Below are 26,743 nucleotides of genomic sequence, written 5' to 3'. Positions count from 1 at the left end.
GTTTTTTTTGAAAATTATCTTTTGTTTTTACATGTTTACACTGTTGTAAAATACTTAATGATACATTGTTTTTTTATTTAATTTTCTCTAGGTTGAAATTCTTGAAAATGAGATTATTCAAGAAAAGCAAAGTCTTCAGAATTGTCAGAATTTAAGCAAGGATCTAATGAAGGAGAAAGCTCAACTTGAGAAAACAATTGAAACACTTAGAGAAAATTCAGAGAGACAGGTTCATAAATTTCCTATTAAGCAATATGCTTTGAAGTGTGTTAACAAAAGTTATTTTAAAGTTTAGGCAAACAAAATGTTCATATAACATGAAAGGCAAATATTTTAGAATTGCTTAAATTTTAGAGTAACTGTGGTTTTACTTCATTTTCTATCCTGTGTATTTTAGGAAAATTGAAGGGAAAGCTTAGGATTTTTTAAATGGTCAATATGCTTAAAAATTATCTGGTATAAAATTTTGTGATACTTGTACTTTCAAGGGTCTGTGAAATAGGACTGAAGATTATAAAGTTTTTGAGTGGAGTTGGGGAGAAATGCAGCTGTACTCCAACCCTCAGGAAGAGGGGGATGTGGTTGCTACCTCTCGGATGCATTCTCATTTGCTTTCAAGTGTTTATTGGTCTTTCTCATTTGATGCTTTAGGAAACTGAGAATTGGATATATTGATTAACCTGCTATTTTAAAGTTTGCTACTTTTTTAGAAGTAAAATGATTAGTTTTTTTTTTAATAAATAAAATAAAATAAAATGATTGGTTTTAATATTATCCAGGTGTAGTCCTCAGGCTACCTATAAAAATATAGGTCTCTATAGAGCTACAGAATAAAAATTCTAGAGCTAAGCATGAATCTGTATTTTTACAAGGTTCTCAGGGGATTATTTAATACTGACTTTTGAGAACCACAAAATTAGGCCATGATATAAATTGGATGGATTAGTTTTCAGATGTACCAGAGGATTTTGTTATTTTGATGTTTCCAAATTAGAATTCTTAGGGGAATGAATACAGACCCATATATATACACATATAAATATAGCAATATTCATTAAGAACCCACTGTGTATATGCATTGCAAATTTATTGGGAATAAAAAAGTCCTGTGTTCTTATTTGAATTTAAAACATGTAACTATGAATAATCCAAAGATCACTTTGATTAGTATTAAATACATCTCTCCTAACCATTTCTTTACATTATAAACTCCTTAAGGAAAGAAGGACCTGGCAGTACATGTACACAAGGGTCTCTCAGTAAATATTTGTCAGAATTAAAAGTAAGATAGAAATTAGCACCCATTTATGTCCTGATTTCCCTGTTATTTTTTAGAAAGGAGAAACTATAACTAAAAATATTTTGTTTATGCTCAATTAAGTTTTTAATTTTCTCCTTTCTTCTTTATAATTAGATTAAAATATTGGAACAGGAAAATGAACATCTGAATCAAACCGTGTCTTCCTTAAGGCAGCGCTCCCAGATAAGTGCTGAAGCAAGGGTGAAAGATATTGAAAAAGAAAATAAAATCCTCCATGAATCGATCAAAGAAACAAGTAGCAAGCTAAGCAAGATAGAGTTTGAAAAAAGACAAATTAGAAAAGAATTGGAACACTATAAAGAAAAAGGAGAACGAGCAGAAGAACTTGAAAATGAGTTGCATCATCTTGAGAAAGAAAATGAATTGTTACAGAAAAAGATAACTAATTTAAAAATTACCTGTGAAAAAATTGAGGCATTAGAACAAGAAAATTCAGAGCTAGAAAGAGAAAACAGGAAGTTAAAAAAAACACTGGATAGCTTTAAAAACCTTACTTTTCAGTTAGAATCCCTAGAAAAAGAGAATTCCCAACTAGATGAGGAAAACTTAGAACTGCGAAGGAGTGTGGAATCTTTGAAGTGTGCAAGCATGAAAATGGCTCAGCTACAACTAGAAAATAAAGAACTGGAAAGTGAAAAAGAGCAACTTAAGAAGGGTTTGGAACTCATGAAAGCATCTTTCAAGAAGACAGAACGCTTAGAAGTTAGCTACCAGGGTTTAGATACAGAAAATCAAAGGCTACAGAAAGCTCTAGAAAACAGCAATAAAAAGATTCAACAGTTAGAGAGTGAACTACAAGACTTAGAGGTGGAAAATCAAACATTGCAGAAAAACCTGGAAGAGTTAAAAATATCTAGCAAAAGACTAGAACAGCTAGAAAAAGAAAATAAATCATTAGAACAAGAGACTTCTCAACTGGAGAAGGATAAGAAACAACTGGAGAAGGAAAATAAAAGACTCCGACAGCAAGCAGAAATAAAAGATACCACGTTAGAAGAAAACAATGTGAAAATTGGAAATTTAGAAAAAGAAAACAAAACTCTTTTCAAAGAGATCAGTATTTATAAAGAATCCTGCATTCGTCTGAAAGAATTAGAGAAAGAAAATAAGGAGCTTGTGAAAAGAGCAACTATTGATATAAAAACTTTGGTTACGTTACGAGAGGTAAATATAGTTACCTAAATTTAAGCCAAATTCTTTTTATATTTTTAATTCAGGGCTTTATTAAGTTTTATTGGCACCCATAAGAAATTTGAATCCTGTGTTTATGGTTCAAAGTAGAAATTCGGAATTAGAACTAGAAACATTTTCTAATTTCATACTTTTGTTATACCAAGAAGTACATGTAAATTTTATTTTTTAAGATATTATAGTAATAAAATTTCCATGTAGTATCTCACTTATTACATTATAATTTTATATCTTGTTTCAAAATAATATTAAAATATTTGATCAAGACTCTAAATGCTAAAGTATGATAGGAAACATGATAGCTACTATTTATTGAATGCTAACTATGTGCCAAGTAGTGGGCTACGGACTTCATAACTTATATTTATGTATATTTCTATAATTTTTACAACTAATCCTCTATAGATACTATTTCCATTAGATCAGAAAGCATTAGAGACATTAAGTAACTTAGGATCACACAGCTAATAAATGGCAAAATTGGATTACTGGAATCAAATCCAGATCTTTCAGACTCCAAAATACAAAGAATTTTGACCTCTAAGCCTGAGCATGCAAATCAGGTTGAACTTAAGGGTCAACACTGAACAGTTGGTAGTTGCTTGGATCTGTGTGTTGAGAAGAGTTGTGAAACTTTCAGGAGTTGATTGGCAGTAGGTCCTATGAAACATGATATAGATTAGAAGACATCATGCTTGGCTATTTTTTGCTATCCCTATGCTGTACTATACATGGCAACCCTTTAAGAGGAGTGTAAAAGTTTCTTACAATTCTGGCAGAAACTCATTTCAGGAAGTCTGCATTTCTGCTAAACAGACATTGAGAAGGACCCGTTATTAGATTTTTACTTTTATTCTGTTGTTGTACAGTCCTATAGTCATGAACAACAGGTTCCTTGGGTCTGAACTTCTAAGAATGTGCCCTTTTTCTTCAGATCAGTGTCTTAGGGCTCTTCCACTGACAGACGGATGTTTGTGGTGTAAGAAGGGTGTGGTATCCAGCATATATTCATAGGAAGAAATATGCACTAAAGTCCTAGCTCATTATTAAAAAGTTAATGGATATGTATCCTTTTCTTACAGTTTTCAGACCTAAGTGTTCATAAGTAAAGAGTTTTTCCTTTCAGTTTCCTTAACGAAAAGTTAAGAAATATTAGCAAAAAACAAAAAAAGGAAAACTATATTGTTGAACTAGGTTATTTTGTTGCTTAACTACTTTTTATTGGTGAAGAAAAATTCAACGACATTTCTGTTTCTCTTCACCAATAAAAAGTAAGGACTGAATTATATGTATTCCTGGATAGTGGTAGTTATAGTCTTGGCTAACTTTGTTAGATGTTCATGATCATGACATTTATGTGAGTTTTTACATTCCTTTTAAAATAAGGATTTGGTAAGTGAAAAATTGAAGACTCAACAAATGAATAATGATCTTGAAAAATTAACTCATGAGCTTGAGAAGATAGGGTTAAATAAAGAGCGACTCTTACATGATGAGCAAAGTACTGATGACAGGTGAGTAGTAAGTCTCTTTGGCAAACAGTTGAAATTATTATTTTTCTGCTCAAACATTCTTTGCTGTACTAATACAGAATATTTATATTTCATCCTGTTTCTGGTTCCTTTCTTTCCATAGAGAAAGTTCTATAAGAAAAAAAAAAAGTAAAAACCCAGATAAATACAACCTCATATTGATACAAGAAAAAAATACTAAATATTACTATAAACAGTTACGACTTGGTAGAAAAACAGGACGCCACCCAGCTAGTGAAAGACCAGAGGGTGTAATTACCTGCAAAAGTAGCATGAGATAACAATAAACAAACCCTCTCTTGAAATATAAAATTAGTTTTTTATTTGAATCGTGTACTTAAATGCCTCAGTTGTTTCATGTATTTTGTGTGCTAAAAGTAGACTTAGAGAGAGATGGAAGAGAAATATGAAACAAAGGAAAAAATACTGATGTAATTAAGGCATAAAAATAATGTGGAAAAATAAGTCTTGACAAACAGAATAAAAAATTACTTTATATACCCTTTAATTTTGAGAATGATCAATACAAGCTTAAAAATTTTTATTCTCTCATGATAATTACGGTTTGTCAGACAGATTTTCAAGTAGTCTACTTTTTAGCATCCAGTTAGCCATGTGTTTCCAGCTAGTCTAGAAGTATGTATTGTTAAAAAACTGTTTTATGTAGTCTAGATTTTAATTCATTGGAATTTTTTTTTTGTGCAAGATATTTATGTCTTCTTTTTTTTTAAAATTTTTTTATTTTTTATCAACATATATTTTTTATCCCCAGGGGTACAGGTCTGTGAGTCACCAGGTTTACACACTTCACAGCACTCACCAAAGCACATACCCTCCCCAATGTCCATAACCCCATCCACCTTCTCCCAACCCCCCTCCCCCCAGCAGCCCTCAATTTGTTTTGTGAGATTAAGAGTCACTTATGGTTTGTCTCCCTCCCAATCCCATCTTGTTTCATTGATTCATTGGAATTTTTATAATGTACTTTGTATCTTATTGTCTACCAACTCTTAATGTTCTAGTATTTATTAAATGTATATAGGAAAAATTAATGCTGATTATATGGGGTTTGTTTATGTAATTTTGAAAATATTCAGAGTTAATAGAATAGATTGAAACTCAGAGGTTAGTTCTGTAATAACAAATAGAAATAATTTGAGGCATTCATTCTAGCAATGAATTCAAGCAACCATAATTGGATTAATCATATAGCTTTTCATGATAAACTATTTTTATTTGAGTTAGATAGTTAAGAGCCAGTTGAGTTGACTATTAGTATAGATACCAAATATGCATCATTTCTTTATTCACACAAATTTATTACCCATCATGTTTAAGATATTTAGGTGTTGGGGGTGGGGATCTGTACACTGTGTAGCTACCCGAAATGGCCCTTTTAGAACCCAGCTGTAGATGAGTACTTCATATTAATTTGGCACCTCTTCCCAAACTTAATTCAAACAACTTGTCAGTATTATTGAGCTTTTATCATTTGCTGATCACCAAGCATCAAAGAAATGATAATGCTTCTGCTGAACCTTAAAGAATGACTGAAATTTGTGAGGTGGAAATGGTGGAGAAGGGCATTCCATGGAAATAAAGCACAGAGACGTATTGAGTAATTGTTAGAGTGACACGAAAGATCGATTAGTAAAAAGGGCAGGGGCGCCTGCGTGGCTCAGTTGGTTAAGCATCCGACTCTTGATTTGGGTTCAGGTCATGATCTCAGAGCCCTGCATCTGGCTCCAAGCTTAGTGGGGAGTCTGCTTGAGATTCTCTCTCCCTCTACCCTCTCTGCATCCTTTCTCAAATAAATAAATCTTTAAGAAGGAAAGAAAAAGGGACAAATTGGAGGCAAAGAGACCACTTAGGAAGCTATTGAAATAATCTAGGCAAGATGTGATGCATTCATTAATCTACACATTTCTGTATATATATACAGAATGATAAATGAAAGCATTAGAAATGGAGCTAAGGGTATATATTAAACTTTGGGGGGAACTGGAATTGAGAGTGTGATCAAATTTGGTAGATCAGAAAAAGAAGTGTCTTAAGCCACCAAATGAGCTTCTTTCTCAATCATTAAGTTAGCCTTGGTGTCACAAGGAAAATAAAAGCTCACAGACATAAATTCCTTAACATTTCATCCCCTTGGAATTTATGTATATCTGCACCTATCTTTACTGCTAATCTCAGGTGATGTCCCTAATTATAACCTTTTCTAACCTTTTCATCTTTCTCATTGATGTCATTCCCTCTAACTGTTTTAAGATACAATTAAGTTAATTCTTACCATTAAGGAATAGATAGTCTAAGTTGTGTGTTTGCGTGTATAAATAGATAAAATGCAACAAAGTAAATTCAGTGGTAGAGTTACAAAGAGAGTGCTAAGCAGTCACTCTTGTCTTTTTTTAACAGCTCTTTTCTTATGTCTTCTCGTAATATAGTTTCCTAGGGTTATGTATTCAGGCCTCTTAATCATTTATTCTGAATGCTATGCATTGCCATCTATCATCTTCCCTGATAGCTGCATTATTCTCCTCTTAGTGGACGTTTTCATCTAGACAATCTAGAAGCAATGCAAGCATCACACATTCAACATATCCAAAGTTAGATTCATTAAATGCTTTTAAAAATGTCTCCTGGAACACCTGGGTGGCTTAGTTCGTTAAGCATCTAACTTCAGCTCAGGTTGTGATCTCGGGGTCCTGGGATCGAGCCCCCACATCAGGCTCCCTGCTGAGCGAAGAGTCTGCTTCTTCCCCTCTCCCTTCTCCCTACCTGTTTGTTGTCTTTCTCACCCACACACACACAAAAAAAGTCTCTTTATTCAAGCCAATACCAAAATGAATGAGATTTATTCTCTTTTCTCAATGAACTTAAAAACTGAGCGAGCAGAAAGTGTGTATATATAAATTAATTAGAGTAAAAGGCAGAATGATAAAATTTCTCATATATGTACTTCAGGTTTTTATTCAGTGTAATTATCAAGATTCTCATGTATAAGAATTCATCATGGGGCGCCTGGGTGGCTCAGTGGGTTAAAGCCTCTACCTTCGGCTCAGGTCATGATCCCAGGGTCCTGGGATCGAGCCCGCGTCGGGCTCTCTGCTTGGCAGGGAGCCTGTTTCCCTCTCTTTCTGTCTCTGCCTGCCTCTCTGCCTACTTGTGGCCTCTGTCTGTCAAATAAATAAATAAATAAAACTTAAAAAAAAAAAAAAAGAATTCATCATAATCCCTAGTTTGTGATTGACTTTCAAACTGTATTCATGTACTGTCCTTTCTGTAAAAAATAATTACAAATAATATATTTATGAATCCACCATTCAAAAAGATAACTAAAATATTGACATTCACATCTGCCTCCAGTGATGAACTGTGTTATTTTTGTACTTGGATAGTAGGTACAAACTTTTGGAATCAAAATTAGAATCCACTCTAAAGAAGTCCCTTGAAATAAAAGAAGAAAAAATTGCTGCCTTAGAAGCTCGATTAGAAGAATCCACAAATTATAACCAGCAGTTGCGCCAAGAACTTAAAACAGTAAGTCATTTCCCTGGAAAGAATTTTAATTGTCAAAATTTGGACAGAAAAGTGTAAAGTAAGAAAACAAAAAAGCATCGTCATTAATATTCTATTTCTTCCTTTTTCTTAAATTTGAGAGTAGCAGATCTTGGTCATTTAGTTTATGACAAACTATATTTTGTTTATACACTGTAATTTATACAATTCTATTTCATGTGCACATGTTCCCCATGCAGTTAAAGACATACTAGTTTTGTGGGAATGGAATGGGGAAGAGGCAGTCTTACTCTTTAGAAAAGCTCTCAATGTAATATTGACACTTTGACATACTTCTATTGAAAATCCAGGTAAAAGTTTGATAGAGATGTGGGTATGAGGATACCAAGTAGAGGGAAATAGTATGTGTGATGTAAGAAATCACCTATTCTCAGAAATTTGAGGTTTTCTTCTAGATCTGCTGTCTTGTGATATTTGGAATTATTCTGTGAAATAAGCAGAGCAGGAGCAACTGTTTTCCCTTACATAAATAAATTGAAATCAAAGGGGCTTGTCCATTCCCTAGGATTAGTATATGGTAGATAGGTAGAATCATGTTCGGTTTTTTTGTTTTGTTTTGTTTTGTTTCCCTTTTGTCATTTCTGTGGTACCACCAGGAGTGGTTTTATAATCAACTAAACATTTAGATTGAGAAGATTACTGTGGGCCTAATTTAGAATCGTTTGATTCAGGATGCTGTTGGAAATACAAGTATATAGCAGGGCCCTGTCATGGGTCCGTCGTATAGTTGTTTGAAAGTCATATTCCCACCAGATGACAGTTCAGGTATAAGACAATGAGATTCACATTGAGCATGCAGGAACTGCACTGTCTTTGAGACTCAATGCTCCATAGTAGTCATCATCTCTTGCAAAAACTCTGAAGGCATGGAGGTCTCCACAATGGATATAATAGTTTAAAAAGTTGCTGCACTCAGAGAAGTTTAAAGATACGGCTTCCTATTAGGTACTTATAGTTCTTGCAGTCTAAATATAATTTACCTGGTGCCTGGGTGGCTCAGTCATTAAGCATCTGCCTTCAGCTCAGGTCATGTTCCCAGGGTCCTATGATCGGGGCCCACATTGAGCTCCCTGCTCAGCGGGAAGCCTGCTTCTCCCTCTCCTGCTCCCCCTGCTAGTGTTCCCTCTCTCTCTCTCTCTCTCTGTGTCTCTGTCTGTCAAATAAAGAAATAGAACCATAATAAATAAATAAATAAATAAATAAATAAAATGTGCCCGTTGGGTCATTTTTCTCATATGCAATCTTGCCTAGTAACACAGAACATTCCAATTTCTTCAGGTTTCTAAGGATGTAGTTAACAAAGATGGATTTCTCATACAGAAAAGGAAAGAGGTTTTGTTCCCCATTTGCCCACACCATCATTTTTTGTATTTGTACCATGAAACATATATTATTAAAGAAGAAATTCTAGAATTTTGCTTAGTTTACATGAAGGATTATCCAAAAAATAAAGTAAAATTTGGTGCCAGATTTAATTAATCTGCAGTGTCTAGGTTGCAAGGAAAGTCAGCTTCATGAAGCTACTCAACCAGTTTGGGTATGAGTTGATTATACGCATTTCAAGTCCAGGGGCCAGAGATGTAAAATTTCATCATTTTCCACTTCCAGCCACTTTGGCATTGGACCAGCCACCTGCCATAAACAGGAAATTAGGCTGCCATAAAACTGAAATTAGACTGTACTAACTTTTAATACTATATGTGAAGAGGTTTATCACTTGGAGGTATGAAAGTTAAATATGAGTTGAAGGCCTGAAGTAATTGCTAAAATAGCATGACCAAAAGGTATAGCTAATATGCCAGCAAAGGAGATAAAGTAGAACTATTATAAAACAAACAAACAAAAAAAAAAAAAAACAGGAAAAAAAGAGGAACAAAAGTACAGATTGGACAAAGAGCAAAATGTCAGTTTTAAAACAAACCAGATCAATAATCACATTAAATATAAAAGTTCTAAACATCTCAGTTGAAAGGCAGAGGTTAATAAATTAGGTTAAAAGGCAAGACTCACCTGTATGCTGCCTCAAAGAAATGTTGATGGCAGATATGTCGGTTTTTTTTTTTAATTTTATTTATTTATTTATATGATAGAGACCACAAGTAGAGAGAGAGGAAGGGAAGATGCTCCCTGCTGAGCAGAGAGACCGACGCGGGGCTGGATCCCAGGACCCTGGGATCATGACCTGAGCTGAAGGCAGAGGCTTTAACCCACTGAGCCACCCAGGTGCCCCAGATATGTCATTTTTTATGTGAACATAAATTAGAGATTCTGTAGATACATCAGGTAAAGGGGCATTATTGAAACTTAGTTATAACAATGGACTAAAAATAAGCTTTGAGTTTTATTCTCAACTCCCCTTCTTCATAATGGCATATGCCTATAGTCTTTAGATGCCTAGAGAAAAGACCCAGTGGGAAATTAATGTAAAATAGGATAGAGGAAATGATGTCACTCATTTGTTATTAGGATATTAAAATTTAGGGTGGCTGGGTGGCTCGGTGGGTTAAAGCCTCTGCCTTTGGCTCAGGTCATGATCCCAGGGCCCTGGGATCAAGCCCCCCATCAGGCTCTCTGCTCAGCATGGAGCCCGCTTCCTCCTCTCTCTCTCTGCATGCCTCTCTGCCTACTTGTAATCTCTGTCTGTCGAATAAATAAATAAAATCTTTTAAAAAAAAGATATTAAAATTTTTTTTAAAGGGGGAAAATTAGGATCCCAGAACACCTATTAGATCACTCAGCCAAGCTTTAAATTATATTCTGTCTTGGGCATCTTTTTTCTTTAGTCTCATGTCATTTTCTAACTCAGTTGAGTCATAAGCTTTCTTAAGGCTTGCTTTAGATACTGAATTATTTTAGACATTTCTATTTTTGTCTTAATATAAAGTTTTGGTTTTAATTTAGAAATTTGTGAAAAATGTCTCCATGGATAAACTAATGATTCAAGAGAAATACAATAATAATTGGCTTAAATTGAAGAATGCTATTAAGTTAGTAATTTTGGTAATGTAGGATGACCAAGTTCTTAGTTTTGAGTTGACTCTCTTAAAGTAGGGTTTGGTTGTAATGATACCAGTAAACCCTGGGTAGGATAAATCCTTGGCTTGCTCACTTTTTATCAAATAAACTACAGTAATTATTTGTGGATTAGGACCTGAATAAAGAAGTTACTAATTGGGCGCCTGGGTGGCTCAGTGGGTTAAGCCGCGGCCTTCGGCTCAGGTCATGATCTCAGGGTCCTGGGATCGAGTCCCGCATCGGGCTCTCTGCTCAGCAGGGAGCCTGCTTCCTCCTCTCTCTCTCTCTGCCTGCCTCTCTGCCTACTTGTGATCTCTCTCTGTCAAATGAATAAATAAAATCTTTTTTTTTTTTTTTTTTTTTTAAGATTTTATTTATTTATTTGAGAGAGAGACAGTGAGAGAGAGCATGAGCGAGGAGAAGGTCAGAGGGAGAAGCAGACTCCCCATGGAGCTGGGAGCCCGATGCGGGACCCGATCCCGGGACTCCGGGATCATGACCTGAGCCGAAGGCAGTCGTCCAACCAACTGAGCCACCCAGGCGTCCCAATAAATAAAATCTTAAAAAAAAAAAAAGTTACTAATTTATCTATAAATACTGCTCATTCTGGGCAACAATCCTGCTTAAAAGGGCAGGCATATACAGATACTTCCTCAACTTTAGATATCTTTTTTAGGAGTTATTACATATGTCAAGTCTTCATCTGACCTTTACATGGAATCTCTGAAATTTCTAAATCTAGCTATAGATGGGTTAAAATAATTATTAATATTTAGCAACATGTCTATGCCCAGTTAATTGATTCTTTTTTTTTTTAAAGATTTTATTTATTCATTTGACAGAGAGAAATCAGAAGTAGATGGAGAGGCAGGCAGAGAGAGAGAGAGAGAGGGAAGCAGGCTCCCTGCTGAGCAGAGAGCCCGATGCGGGACTCGATCCCAGGACCCTGAGATCATGACCTGAGCCGAAGGCAGCGGCTTAACTTACTGAGCCACCCAGGCGCCCCAGTTAATTGATTCTTTAGTGATATTTTCATCATAAGCAACAGGATCTGAAATTATTATGAGAGTATGGCCCATATATTATTAGAGTGTACACATGAGCAGAGTGTATTTAAATTTTCTAGGAGAAAAGAATTTGCAGTTTACAAAGCATAAATTGTGATCATGATAGTAGTCATAATCATACATATTATTTATCTTTCACATTTTAATAGTGTCTTTCACATTCACCAGACCATTGTAGAGTCTGATTGTAAGAAGTGATAACTTTGGTGATTCTTTTTCTCCCCATTAACATATTTTAAATAAAATTTTAGGTAAAAAAGAATTATGAAGCTCTCAAACAGAGACAAGATGAAGAAAGAATGGTACAGAGCTCTCCTCCAGCTTCTGGTGAAGATAATAAATGGGAGCGAGAAAGTCAAGAAACAACTAGAGAGCTTCTGAAAGTTAAAGACCGATTAATTGAAGTAGAAAGAAATGTAAGTATTTTTAAATTTTTAGTAGGAAAAGATTATTTTTAGAAGTATCATTATGTTGTCTGATTGCTGAGGCTAGGACCTCTAGTACTATGTTGAATAGCAGTGGTGATAATGGGCATCCCTGCCGTGTTCCTGACCTTAGCGGAAAAGCTTTCAGTTTTTCTCCATTGAGAATGATATCTGCGGTGGGTTTTTCATAGATGGCTTTGATGATATTGAGGTATGTGCCCTCTATCCCTACACTTTGAAGAGTTTTGATCAGGAAGGGATGCTGTACTTTGTCAAATGCTTTTTCAGCATCTATTGAGAGTATCATATGGTTCTTGTTCTTTCTTTTATTGATGTGTTGTATCACATTGACTGATTTGCGGATGTTGAACCAACCTTGCAGCCCTGGAATAAATCCCACTTGGTCGTGGTGAATAATCTTTTTAATGTACTGTTGAATCCTATTGGCTAGTATTTTGTTGTCATCATCAAGACAGCATGGTACTGGCACAAAAACAGACACATAGATCAATGGAACAGAATAGAGAGCCCAGAAATAGACCCTTAACTCTATGGTCAACTAATTTTCGACAAAGCAGGAAAGAATGTCCAATGGAAAAAAGACAGCCTCTTCAATAAATGGTGCTGGGAAAATTGGACAGCCACATGCATAAAAATGAAATTGGACCATTTCCTTACACCACACACAAAAATAGACTCAAAATGGATGAAGGACCTCAATGTGCGAAAGGAATCCATCAAAATCCTTGAGGAGAACACAGGCAGCAACCTCTTCGACCTCAGCCGCAGCAACATCTTCCTAGGAACAACGCCAAAGGCAAGGGAAGCAAGGGCAAAAATGAACTATTGGGATTTCATCAAGATCAAAAGCTTTTGCACAGCAAAGGAAACAGTTAACAAAATCAAAAGACAACTGACGGAATGGGAGAAGATATTTGCAAATGACATATCAGATAAAGGACTAGTGTCCAAAATCTATAAAGAACTTAGCAAACTCAACACCCAAAGAACAAATAATCCAATCAAGAAATGGGCAGAGGACATGAACAGACATTTCTGCAAAGAAGACATCCAGATGGCCAACAGACACATGAAAAAGTGCTCCATATCACTCGGCATCAGGGAAATACAAATCAAAACCACAATGAGATATCACCTCACACCAGTCAGAATGGTTAAAATCAACAAGTCAGGAAATGACAGATGCTGGCGAGGATGCGGAGAAAGGGGAACCCTCCTCCACTGTTGGTGGGAATGCAAGCTGGTGCAGCCACTCTGGAAAACAGCATGGAGTTTCCTCAAAATGTTGAAAATAGAACTGCCCTATGACCCAGCAATTGCACTATTGGGTATTTACCCTAAAGATACAAACGTAGTGATCCAAAGGGGCACGTGCACCCGAATGTTTATAGCAGCAATGTCCACAATAGCCAAACTATGGAAAGAACCTAGATGTCCGTCAACAGATGAATGGATCAAGAAGAGGTGGTATATATACACAATGGAATACTATGCAGCCATCAAAAGAAATGAAATCTTGCCATTTGCGACAACATGGATGGAACTAGAGCGTATCATGCTTAGTGAAATAAGTCAAGCAGAGAAAGACAACTGTCATATGATCTCCCTGATATGAGGAAGTGGTGATGCAACATGGGGGCTTAAGTGGGTAGGAGAAGAATAAATGAAACAATATGGGATTGGGAGGGAGACAAACCATAAGTGACTCTTAATCTCACAAAACAAATTGAGGGTTGCTGGGGGAGGGGGTTTGGGAGAAGGGGGTGGGATTATGGACATTGGGGAGGGTATGTGCTTTGGTGAGTGCTGTGAAGTGTGTAAGCCTGGTGATTCACAGACCTGTACCCCTGGGGATAAAAATATATGTTTATAAAAAATAAAAAATTAAAAAAAAAGAAGTATCATTATGCATATAACTTAGGAAGTTTATCTAATCTAGTTTATACTTTCTTGACTGATTCATAGTAAAAGAGTAAAGAACTAATAATTTAACTTACTTTTCTCCATCACCTTCGTATATGTCCATCAGCCAACTTTGTCAACTCTGTTGTGAAAATGTAATCCAAGCCCATCGTTGCTCCTACCATTCTAGTCTAAAGTACCATTATCTCTCATCTGGATTATTAGAATAGCCTCTGATTGGCTGGCTTCCCCCCTTCTACTCCTGGCCCAATCTAACCCATTTTTATTATAGTAGCCAGATTTATTTTTTAAAACATAATCTTGGTCATGTCACTTTTTTCCTTAAGATATTCAGTGGTTTCCCCTTCCAATTAGAATAAAATTCAAATTTTTCAGTGTCCTTCAAGATCATTCCTGACTTTGTCCTGCTTCTATTATTGGTCTTAGACCACACGACTCTTCACCCCTTCTATTTATTAACCTTGAGATATTATTACTATCTGTCAATACCTAGAAAACACAAAACAGTGCCTAGTATGTAAGTAAAACAACTGAAGTCATATTAGCCTTTTCTATTTGTTCATATTTCCAGAGATTTATGTTTGGATCCTCTACTTGGAACACATGACTGGCATTCAAGCTTCATATCACATATCTCCTGCAAAAGATATTTCCTGACCCCTTTCCCCAGTAAAGTAGCTGTTTTCAACCTAAACAATTCACTATCATGCCATAAGTTTCTTTTTCATAACACTTCATGCCATAAGTTTCTTTTTCATAACACTTCTCACTAGTGAAATTATATTGCTTTTTTATTTGTTGGTTGTCCACTGGAAAAAAGCTTCTTGACAGCAGGGGCTTATCTTTTCTTTCTTTCTTTTTTTTTTTTAAACCACTGTGCCATCAGTATGTAGAATTAAGCCTGGTAGATAGCTGACACAGTAAATATTGGCTGAATAAGAGAAATATTTGTCAAAAAAAGGTAATCAAGCTAATTCATCATTCATCCTTTAAAGATGAGTTAATTTAAGAAAATTTATATACTAACAGGTAAAATAGTTGCGGTTGTTGTTGTTATGTTTTAATATAACATGAATTGAAAACTTTAAGCTATAATGCCAAAATTAATCTCCTATGATGTTGATTCCTACTTCCTCATCCAGAAGTAATCACTGTAAACAGTCTTCCCAGAAGAATGTTTGTGACTTATCTGTGTATTTCTTTTGGGACACCTGGGTGGCTCAGTTGGTTAAACGTTCAACTCTTGATCTCAGCTCAGGTCTTGATCTCAGGGTTGTGAGTTCAGACTCCCATATTAGGCTCTATGCAGGGCTTAGAGCCTAGTTATTTAAAAAAAAAAAAAAAAGTAGTATATTTCTTTTTTTTCTTCCAAGATTCAAATTTTAGTTAGTTAACATGTAGCATAATATTAGTTTCAGGTGTAGGATTTAGTGATTCATAAGTGCCCTCCTTAATGCCCATCAGACATATCATCCCTCCTCCATCTACCTTTCCTCCAGTAACCCTCAGTTTGTTCTCTATAGTTAACAGTCTGCTTTCTGGTTTGCCTCTTTTTTTTTTTTTTTTTTAAACCCCCTGTGTTCATCTGTTAATGTTTCTTAAGTTCCTCATATGAGTAAAATCATATGGTATTTGTCTTTCTCTGACTGACTTATTTTGCTTAGCATAATACTGTCTTGCTCCATGCATGTCGTCGCAAATGGAAAGATTTCGTTCTTTTTTCAGCTGAAAAATTTTCTATTGTATACATACATAGCACAACTTTCTTATTCATCATTTGATGGCCATTTGGGCTCTTTCCATAATTTGGCTATTGTGGATAATAGTGTTATAAACATCAGGGTGCACGTATCCCTTTGAATCAGTGTTTCTGTACCCTTTGGGTAAATACCTAGTAATACAATTGCTGGATTATAGGGTAGTTTATCTTTAACTTTTTTTTTTTTAAGATTTTATTTATTTATTTGACAGAGAGAGACAGTGAGAAAGGGAACACAAGCAGGGGGAGTAGGAGAGGGAGAAGCAGGCTTTCCTTTGATCGGGCAGAAAGCCTGATGCAGGACTTGATCCCAAGACCCTGGGGTCATGACCTGAACTGAAGGCTCAGTGACTGAGCCACCCAGGTGCCCTATCTTTAACTTTTTGAGGGACCTCTATACTGTTTTCCTGTATCTCTATACTGTTTGGCTGTACCAGTTTGCATTCTCACAACTGTATTAGAGGGCTCTTCTTTCTACATATCCTTGTTATCATCTGCTGTTTCCTGTGTTATTAATTTTCGCTATTCTGACAGGTGTGAGGTAGTATCTCATTGTAATTTTGATTTGCATTTCCCTGATGATGAGTGATGTTGAGCATTTTTTAATGTGTCTGTTAGCCATTTGTATGTCTAGAAGTATATTCTTTTACAAATTTACATCTGTGGATTCATGCTATACAGTATTTTTACTTGCATGTTTCAATTATGTTATCTTAGGGATTTATTTTAGGCAGTTATAGATCATATCATTTTGTTTACTATTCCATAGTGTGGATATTACCATAATTTATTTAAATAAATGTATTTTCAGATTTTGCTGCAATGAAAATCCATGTATAATATGTTCATGGGGCGTAGTAAATTCCTGATGGCAGAATTTATAGGCCAGAGGGGGTGTGTGTATGCATATATGTATATGTATATCTGTGTAATTTTAACTGGTGTCATCATGTTAGCCTTTGAAGATCACATCAGTTTTCAATTCCACTAATAGATTACCTGTTTTTTTAGATAAACATTTGATGTTTCTGGACTTTTAATTTTTGTTAAACAGTAAGAAAGTATTTTAATTTTTGTTAAACAGTAAGAAAGTATTTTAATTTTCATGTTTTAAATTATTAGTGAGCTATTTTATATCTTTCTGTTTATCAGCTGTATATGAATACCTATTTTAAATATTCAGTGGTTTACATATATATATGTATGTGTATATATATATGCACATAGATACAAACCTCCATCACTTCGGTTAATAATTGTATTTCAGAAAATTTTGCTGGTATGTAAAAGGGCTGTAAGGTAAATCTCTTTTCCCATTGACTGACTTCATAAATTTCTATTGGAAAAAGTTACTTGGTTGTCATTTTTTAACCATTTTATTTTAGAAAATGTTTTATAAGATGGCTAACCTTTTATTACACCAATAATTTGGGTGCATTTGTCAGTATATTTACTGACCTCCTAACTTTTCCATTATAAATCTTTTCCTGCTCTGAGATTTTCTTTCTACTCTCTTATTCTTTATAGACTATAGAACTTTTCTTGTGACTGTAAGGATACCCAGACTTGTCATTAGAGCTTTGTACTTTTTGGGTTCTTAAGAGCTGAACTATAGTAGCACCTAATGTATGTAAGTGAAAAATGGTTCACTTTTTGGTGTATCAAGATGGTATATAAATATATCAGCATTCAGTATTATTTTTCAAGTATAAATTTTTTCACCGTTTTTATTCAAATAAATGAACACAAGAGAAGTAAATCATTGTGCTTCCTCACCTTTGATTTTGTGATAAAATGTATAGGTTAAATCATTACTTGCCTTTTATACAGTGACATGTAGTATATGTAACTTTGAAAGCCTATAAAATGAATGATTTCTTTGTCCCCTCTGTAGATATGATAAAAGTGATATGTTGTGATTCAGTTGTAACTTTTTATGCATATTGCAATTATATGCAACAAATTCTGGCCTTTTTGGATGTAATGTTTTATTTCAGTTTTCCAGAGGTTCTTTGTTTATACATTTTTATGCTGATTTTTTATGAAATGTTATTTAGAAGTAAACCTAAAAGTATAATATCCATGACAAACATTTTAATATCTGTCAAATTAAATTAATAATGATCTTTGATTTGCATAGTAATTCACTGTTTAAGTATAAAATTGAAATGTGGTAAAATGTACTAGGACAATTGAAAATTGTATGTTTTGTTTGGATTTGCTCCAGAAGTCCTATAGATAAAATAGAGTCTTAATAAGTGTTTTATACAATGGGGAAAAAAAATCTCTAAAGAAAATATGTAACATCTGTTAGGTCAATTTTGAACTAAATGTTTTAAACACATGGTTAAAATTGTTCCTGCTTCTCTTCCAAATTTGTATTTATTAAAATAATTAGTTTTGCTGCTACCCCTGAGACCAGCACTCACCTGTGTATGTGTTTTTGCCTTTGGGCAGTTAGAAAATGTGCACTTCATTAGCTAGACACAGTCCCACATACTTTTGAGCAGCATGAAAACCATATAACTAATAAACCCATTCCAGTTTCTTGTGTTAATATATGAAGAATGAAATGTTTTATTTTTTGGACATTATAAAGCAGACAGTATAATGACACAATAGTAAGGTTTTGGTATTAGTGCTTTCTTTCTCTTTGATGAACTCTCTCTTTACAATTTGGGATAGAGGGGAACTGTTTAAGTCTTCCAAGATTGTTGGGATTTTGTTTTGGATTTTAATGGTAATAGTTGTTACAAAATTCTAATATCTGTTAAACAAATATGTTTGTTACTTTTAAAAATATGTGTGTTTTCTTTATTAAGAATGCTACCCTGCAAGCAGAGAAGCAAGCATTGAAAACTCAACTGAAGCAACTGGAGACACAGAACAATAATTTGCAGGCTCAGATTCTTGCACTTCAGAGGCAGACGGTGTCCTTACAGGAGCAGAATACTACTCTTCAAACCCAGAATGCAAAGCTTCAGGTTGTAATGTAATATTTGGGGATATGCAACCAAATTTTTGAATTATGCTCTTAAAAAAGGATAACTAGACATGGTAACATTGTTTCTTAGTGAGTGGATTTAATGGAAGATAAATTAAAATATATTGACTTAATGTTATACAGGCTTCCAGAGATCAACATTTTTTTTTAAAAAAGATTTTATTTATTTATTTGACAGAGAGAGATCACAAGTAGGCAGAGAGGCAGGCAGAGAGAGAGGAGGAAGCAGGCACCCTGCTGAGCAGAGAGCCCTATGTGGGACTCGATCCCAGGACCCTGAGCTCATGACCCGAGCCGAAGGCAGCGGCTTAACCCACTGAGCCACCCAGGCGCCCCCAGAGATCAACATTTTTTAAAATAACAGAGCCTCTAAATATTAACTAATAAATTCACTCAATGCATATAAATACAATAAAGCTAACTTTATCTTTATTTAACATATATAAAAATATATTTAAAAATTTTTATTTAAAATATTTATGGGCACACCCAGGACTACAGTGGAGCCCCTGACACCTACATAAGGAGCCAGGGGAGCAGCAGCAGCCCTAGCCAGGAAGGCCTGGCATAAGAAAAGAATAAATAAACAAAGTGAAATACTTATTTATTTAAAATATAATTTTATCTTTATTTCACTTAAATTTACTTTATGGCCTTTTCACCTGTTTCACAAAAGTTGATTGTAATTGCTCAAGTAGGAACCCTTGCTGTGGAGTATGATTGCAAATACCATTGTTTATTTCATTTTTATAGCTTTCCTATTGGTTCTTAGGAAACAACACAATATGAAAGTTTTGTCTTCAGACAAAATCCTTAGTTCAGAGGATCCATCTTGCACTTAATGCTATAGTGTCTTTTCACACAGAATGATCAGGTTGAGAAAAATACAACTCTTTGAAATGTCTTAAAGAGCCAAAGAAAAAAATTCCATCTCTGAATGGAAAAAAGTTACAGAAAGTTCTTTCTGTAACTCTTTTCCAAATGGTAAAACATATACTAATATAATGTAGATGCCTAAGAAAATTCCCAGTTGAGGGTGCCTGGGTGGCTCAGTTGGTTAAGCCGCTGCCTTCGGCTCGGGTCATGATCTCAGGGTCCTGGGATCGAGTCCCGCATCGGGCTCTCTGCTCGGCAGTGAGCCTGCTTCCTCCTCTCTCTCTCTCTCTCTGCCTGCCTGCCTCTCTGCCTACTTGTGATCTCTCTGTGTCAAATAAATAAATAAAATCTTTTTAAAAAAAAAAAAAAAGAAAGAAAATTCCCAGTTGAATTTTCACAAGTAATTTTTCAGTTTTGTTGCCTCTTAAGTTTTAGAAAGTGATAAAGTAGCATTTTAAATTCTGTACTTTTTCATGAGTGGAATACAGACTGTTTCTAATCACCTTCATTTAAAATAATTCAACCCAGAATGTACATATGATATGTATCTCAAAAGAATATTAAATTAAATAATATAAATAATATTAAATCATATAAAATTTATATTGATATTAAATAATATAAATGAATAATATTAAATTATATTTTGTTCTTTAAAATACTAAAAACCAAATTTTCTCAGTGTAATATGACTATATCTGCCGTGATTTATGTAGTGCTTCCTTAAGTTATTGTTATATTTTACATTTTTTATGTTGCCATTAGAATTTTTTTTTAAGATTTTATTTATTTACTTGACAGAGAGATAGAGCACAAGTAGGTAGAGGGGCGGACAGAGGGAGAACAGGCTTTCCACTGAGCAGGGAGCTTGATGCGGTCCTCGATCCCAGGACCCTGGGATCATGACCTGAGCCAAAGGTAGCCACTTAATTGACTGAGCCACCCAGGCAGACCTAGAATTTTATTTTGAAATAATTTTTAATATGAGAGAATTATTTTATCTGTAACACATACCACATATTTGCATCTTCTAGAAGAACAAGATAACTATTTTTCTTAGGTCTGATAAACAGTATACTTTCTTACAGGTTGAAAATTCTACCCTTAATTCCCAAAGTACTTCACTTATGAATCAGAATGCACAACTCCTAATCCAGCAGTCTTCCTTAGAAAATGAAAATGAAGCTGTAATCAAAGAGCGAGAAGACCTGAAATCTCTCTATGATTGTCTGATCAAAGATCATGAAAAGCTGGAACTTCTTCATGAACGTCAGGCTTCAGAGTATGAGTCTCTCATCGCTAAGCATGGAACTCTAAAGTCTGCCCACAAAAATCTCGAGGTGGAACATAAAGACCTTGAAGATCGGTAATTTACTGTCTTCTCTTGTATTGTTAATTTAAAATCAGTTTTCTTTAGATAATATAATAAATGCTATGTTAAAATAATCTAAAATAATTTACATAGGAAATTTATGTATCATGTTTATAGTGGTACTTAATAATAAATTACTATTGCTTTCTTCATTGCTAAAGTATTTTCTTTTTTATAAGGAAATATTATAAAACAAATACCTAATATTTTTTCCAGTTACAATCAGTTACTAAAACGGAAAGGACAATTGGAAGATTTGGAAAAAACACTGAAAGTAGAACAGGAAAAAATGGTGCTTGAAAACAAAAACCATGAGACTATAGCTGCAGAATACAAGAAACTTTGTGGTGAAAATGATAGGTAATAAATATTTATGTATTTTAGTTTTGTATTATTCATTATATCTGAAGTGTACACTGCCCCTTTGCAGTACCATCTGTAACTTAGAATTTTTTAAAAGGACTCCAGAGCAGTAAGTAAATTACCCAACAAAATCGAGCAACTATTTATAAAATGGCTTGAAAACCTAGATCCCTGTTTTCACCTATTGTTTCTCTCTTGATTTATTCAACTAATTAAGTTTTTAAGCCACATTTGATAATGAAATTTTTGTACCTTGATAGCATTTATATGCGTTATTGTAACAGAATGTAATGAAGTAGGATTCTTTATTTCTGTCTTTGCTAGTGTGATATCTCAGTTCTTGTCTTTCAAAGTTTTTATAAGTGAACAGCTTCTAATTTCCTAGATTTGTACTCTTATTTTTAACTGTCTTAGTTATTAATGGTCTCATACTGCCGTGAGGCAGTTATTTTTTAGTTTGTAACCCTGGGAACATCAAAACTTGCCAACCCCTAATCAATCTGCTTCATAAGGGTATATATCAAAAGGTTTTTAGAAACCTTTCGAAAGTTAAGCAGTCTGCATTTGCATTGCACTTACACTTAATCATCGCTGAAGTGCTAAAAAGCAGCACACAGTTCAAATGGAGGTCATTCATTGACTATTTGTCCTGTTATGAATTTAATATAATCCATTTTTAGAACCGTATTTCTTTTCCTTTACAAAAAAAAATCCCTAAGCTTCTAGAACTATTTTTATTTCTATGCTCAGTAGTTTTTAATTTAGTAATTGTTATAACTAGAAATAGTGTATTGGGGGATTTGAACTTTCAATTAGCTCTACACCAAGCTAGAATCAAGAAGGATGTATCTTTACAGTATGTGCAGTAGAAGACCAAGTTGTGACAAGTTACAGAATACAAGGACAGGGTCATTTTCATTATACATATAACATTGGAGAAGGCAGTTACTATCAAAGTTCCATCTTGAACCTAACCTTTTTCCATTGTTGGGATTCACAATGAACTGGGACAGTTTGTGAGCTTGGGTAGACCTTCTAGGAATCCAATTAGAGGCCTTTTTAAATTTCAATCAATTTCATTTCATGTCAATGAATAAATGAATTTATTCATTACTGAGGAGCCTTCTGAGAAAGAACTCAGCCTCCATGATGAGAAAAAAATTGAGCATGATGATTTTAAAACGGGAGATTCTGCAGGCTTGGAAGGGAAAGGTGGTTTGAGTATTTTCTATCTCTCAAATACATAAAACCTGTTCTATCCCAACTTTTATGTATTCACGTCTATGTTGCAAGGCAAGAGAAGGCTTTAAGTAAAACCTGAAAGAGCTCTTACACCAAAAAAGATATTTATGAAGACTTGTCTCAAGAAGAATAGTTTGTTTACCCATTTCTCTAAGTAACCTAAGTTTTAATCTTTGATAATGCCAAACCAACAAAGTTTCTTACTTGACTCTAGTTTGTCTCAGCCTCTTTAGAATTGTGTTCACGGAATTACATTTTGATGTTAATGTTCTCAGCTTTAAAGGACAGTGTAAAAAAAACTCTCTTAAAGATCTCATTTTAGCATTTGCCTTAGAGATGATGTTGAGGACATTGTATATGGTATCTCTTCATATCTTGCCCTCATAAAGCATCAGTAGGTAAATCTTTGATCTCCATAGGTATTGATGTATTGTGTAGCTATCTGTATCTCAGTGAGGTCTACCCAGCTGTTAATACTCATGGCATACATTCATTCATGGATTTGACCCATTTATGGAACATTTTCTGTATGTTTCTGGTCTTGCCATTTAATTTTTTTTTTACCAATCCTTGATTTTTAAAATATATTATTTTTGTTACTTATTTTATGATTTTTGTAAACTGACTCAATTCTTTGGGTATTGAGTTGAAGTAAATGATTAGATGTTCTGAGCAAGTACCATTCTTTTTCTTAATGCCACAAGATAAAGGTCGTTAAACTAAAGCCAACTCAGCCGGCCAGATCCAGGCTGTGTCCTGTTCTTATTGTTTGTTTTTGTTTTTATTCTTGTTTTTCAGATTTAAAAACAGATTTTAGGGATGCCCAGGTGGCTCAGTGGGTTAAGCCTCTGCCTTCAGCTCAGGTCATGGTCTCAGGGTCCTGGGATCAAGCCCTGCATCCAGCTCTCTGCTCAGCAGGGAGCCTGCTTTCTCTTCTTTCTCTGCCTGCCTCTCTGCCTACTTGTGATCTCTCTCTCTTTCTCTCTCTCTCTTTCTCTGTCAAATAAATAAATAAAATTTTAAAAAAAACAGATTTTATTATATACCTCTTCTATTTTTTATTTTTACTTTTTTAAGTTTTTATTTTAATTCCAGTTAGTTAACATATAGTATTAGTTTCAGTAGTACAATATAGTAAATTAACAATTCCATCCTGTTTCGGTTCATCTCCCAAACTAAAAATAATTTTTGCATTGTAAAAGTTTGGGGGTGCAGAGAGGGAAAAATACCTTTATGAGCCACATGCAGTAGACAACATGCTAGAAGATTTCAAGGGAAGAGTAGTCTGAATTTTCTATTCTAGTTTTACAGAATAGAAACAGATTTTTGATGAATTTAATCACTGGGTAAAGAGTCTGATATATTCTCTAAGTATGTCTGAATGTGATCCACAGCATTTTCACATTATGTAATTACAATGAAAGCTATTAAGGGAATCTAATTCTCTTTCTATCATGATTTCTAATTATAGGTTGAATCATACATATAATCAGCTTGTAAAAGAAACTGAAGTTTTACAAACTGACCATAAAAACTTGAAAAGTCTTCTAAATAATTCCAAACTGGAACAAACAAGATTAGAAGCTGAATTTTCAAAGCTAAAGGAACAATACCAACAATTGGACATCACATCCACCAAGCTAAATAACCAGTGTGAGGTGAGCTTTGACAAGTTTCTTTTTTACGAATCAACACATGCCTGAAAAATAATCATATTAAAATAAGAATAACAGTATATATTTGCTTGGGTATTTCTAAAAGAATTGGTCAGGGGTGGGGTACCTGGGTGGCTCAGTCATTAAGCATTTGCCTTTGGCTCAGGTCATAAGCCCAGGGTCCTGGGATCGAGCCCCGCGTCAGGATCTCCACTCTGTGGGAAGATTGCTTCTCCCTTTCCCACTCCACTTGCTTGCATTCCCTCTCTTATTGTGTCTCTCTGTGTTGAATAAATAAAATCTTAAAAAAAAAAAAAAAAAAAGAATTGGTCAGGTAATTGAAATTCACAAGTAATTCATAAAAACTTCCTTTATTATGGATTTCAACATTGTTTACTATTAGTTTAAACTTGTGTGCCCACATACTTTGAAAATGTGAAATTGTGCCCTTGTTTAATGAAAAAATGCTTACTTAGCACCTGGCATGTACTAGAAGCCAAAAAGATAAAAATTTTTCCCTTTGTGGAGCATAGATTCTGGCGGAAAGAAATAGACAATAAGCAGGTGAAATATATAGTATCTCAATGTTTTAAAACATATATTGCACTTTACTCCAACACTTGGTGGTGTAAAACAAGCATTTATTAGGCTCCCAGGTCTGTGGATCAGAATGACAGGGACAGTGGAGCAAGTTTGTTTCTGTTCCACTTGCAACTGTAATTGAAAGGCTAAATGCATGTTTGGTGGTTGGTGCTGGCTACCAGCTGGAGGCATCCGTTTTCTCTCCACATGATGTCTCCCCAAGGGCCAATTTGGCTTTCTCACAACATGGTGATAACCAGACAGAAGCCATCTCTACCATAATGATCAAACCTCAGAAGTTATGCGGCATCATTTCCCCTGTATTCTCTTCATTGAGGCAGTCAAAGTCACATTCAGGCTCAAGAGAAAGAGAGTAGATTCTGCCTTTTGGTGGAGAATGGCAAGATTCTTACAAGAGCATGTGAACTGGAAATACTACTCTATTTTGAAAATTGGTCTGCAACATCTGGTATGTTACAAGGTAGATAAGTTATGTGCAAGTAAAAATGAAATAGGGCAAAGAGGGATAAGGAAGACTTCCAGGGTGGATAAAGGAATATAGATTGAAATTTTAATAGGCATCCTTCAACAAAGATAATTTTATTCTGAGTAAAACAGGGGAGCCATTTGAGTGTTTTGAGCAGAAAAGACATTGGCCTTATGTATACAGTTGTGTTATTAACATAATTCCATGCTGCTCTTTGTGATGGTTTGATAAAACAAGTTTTAAAGTCTAAAGGGATACTGAAAGCCTTAGAAAATCCTTAAATTTGGGCGCCTGGGTGGCTCACTTGGTTAAGCGACTGCCTTTGGCTCAGGTCATGATCCCAGAGTCCCAGGATCGAGTTCAGCATTGGGCTCCCAGCTCCTTGGGGAGTCCTTCTCCCTCTGACCTTCTCCCCTCTCATGCTCTCTCTCACTTTCCTTCTCTCTCTCTCACAAATAAATCTTTTTTAAAAAATCCTTAAATTTTATTGTTTGGCCCCCAAATCATTGAAGTTTGAATATAGCTTAACACCTGAATTTCATGGCACTTTTAAGAAAAGGCCCTTAAGCCAACTTTTAAAGGGAAATAGGAGTAGAAAAGTAATACTTAAAAGCGTTTTGTCTGAAATGATAAACCAATAGAAAGAAGTACTAGTTTAAAAGCATATTTAATTACCCAACAAGGCTCAGAAAGTATAGAACATTCATTATGCCTGTGATTTATAAAAGTGCAAATAAAATATAGCCGGAGTGATGGACTTACAGAAGGAGGAGGAGGACAAATCCACTCCCCAAGAAACAATAAAATTGGGCAAAATTGTCAAAAACAACCATTGTAGTACTCTGGAACTGCAGTAATGGTGTACAACGGATTGAGAAGCATTTATTTATTTATTTATTTATTTATTTATTTTTAAGATTTATTTATTTGACAGAGAGAGAGATCACAAGTTAGGCAGAGAGGCAGGCAGAGAGAGAGGAGGAAGCAGGCTCCCTGCTGAGCAGAGAGCCCGATGTGGGACTTGATCCCAGGACCCTGAGATCATGACCTGAGCCGAAGGCAGCGGCTTAACCCACTGAGCCACCCAGGCGCCCCTTGAGAAGCATTTATTAAAGAAAACTACTTGACTTTGTGTAGGGGCTGTGATTGTCTGAGGCATTTTATCTTGTGATTTCTCCCATTCCCCTCCACCTTCCCCAATTCCAATACCTAGTAGTTCAGATGAGGGGCATACTGAGAAAATTAGCAACTTTGCTACCAGAGCAGGCTGACTTGATTTGAGTAGAACACAAAAAAGTCCCATACTCAGGAGACTTGTCACAGGTC

The 26,743-nt window shown here is 34.9% G+C and overlaps 1 protein-coding gene across 8 annotated transcripts in view; it reads left to right on the top strand.

Annotated features, from left to right (window-relative positions):
• The window catches only part of CCDC88A (coiled-coil domain containing 88A), a 136,219-nt gene that overhangs the window by 86,755 nt on the left and 22,721 nt on the right, over positions 1-26,743 (top strand). For all 8 annotated transcript variants that reach the window (XM_059187702.1, XM_059187700.1, XM_059187699.1 and 5 more), the window contains exons 14-22: positions 92-229; positions 1,415-2,485; positions 3,899-4,026; positions 7,446-7,587; positions 11,960-12,124; positions 18,659-18,820; positions 20,805-21,082; positions 21,305-21,448; positions 24,165-24,351. In XM_059187702.1, the coding sequence (XP_059043685.1) occupies positions 92-229; positions 1,415-2,485; positions 3,899-4,026; positions 7,446-7,587; positions 11,960-12,124; positions 18,659-18,820; positions 20,805-21,082; positions 21,305-21,448; positions 24,165-24,351 (2,415 nt within the window). The remainder of the gene's footprint in view (positions 1-91; positions 230-1,414; positions 2,486-3,898; positions 4,027-7,445; positions 7,588-11,959; positions 12,125-18,658; positions 18,821-20,804; positions 21,083-21,304; positions 21,449-24,164; positions 24,352-26,743) is intronic.

Source organism: Mustela lutreola, chromosome 9, assembly GCF_030435805.1.
Source record: "Mustela lutreola isolate mMusLut2 chromosome 9, mMusLut2.pri, whole genome shotgun sequence".
Classification (NCBI taxonomy): Eukaryota; Metazoa; Chordata; class Mammalia; order Carnivora; family Mustelidae; genus Mustela; species Mustela lutreola.
The sequence above is the reverse complement of the archived record's forward strand: the minus strand, read 5'-3'. Positions and strand labels throughout refer to the sequence as shown.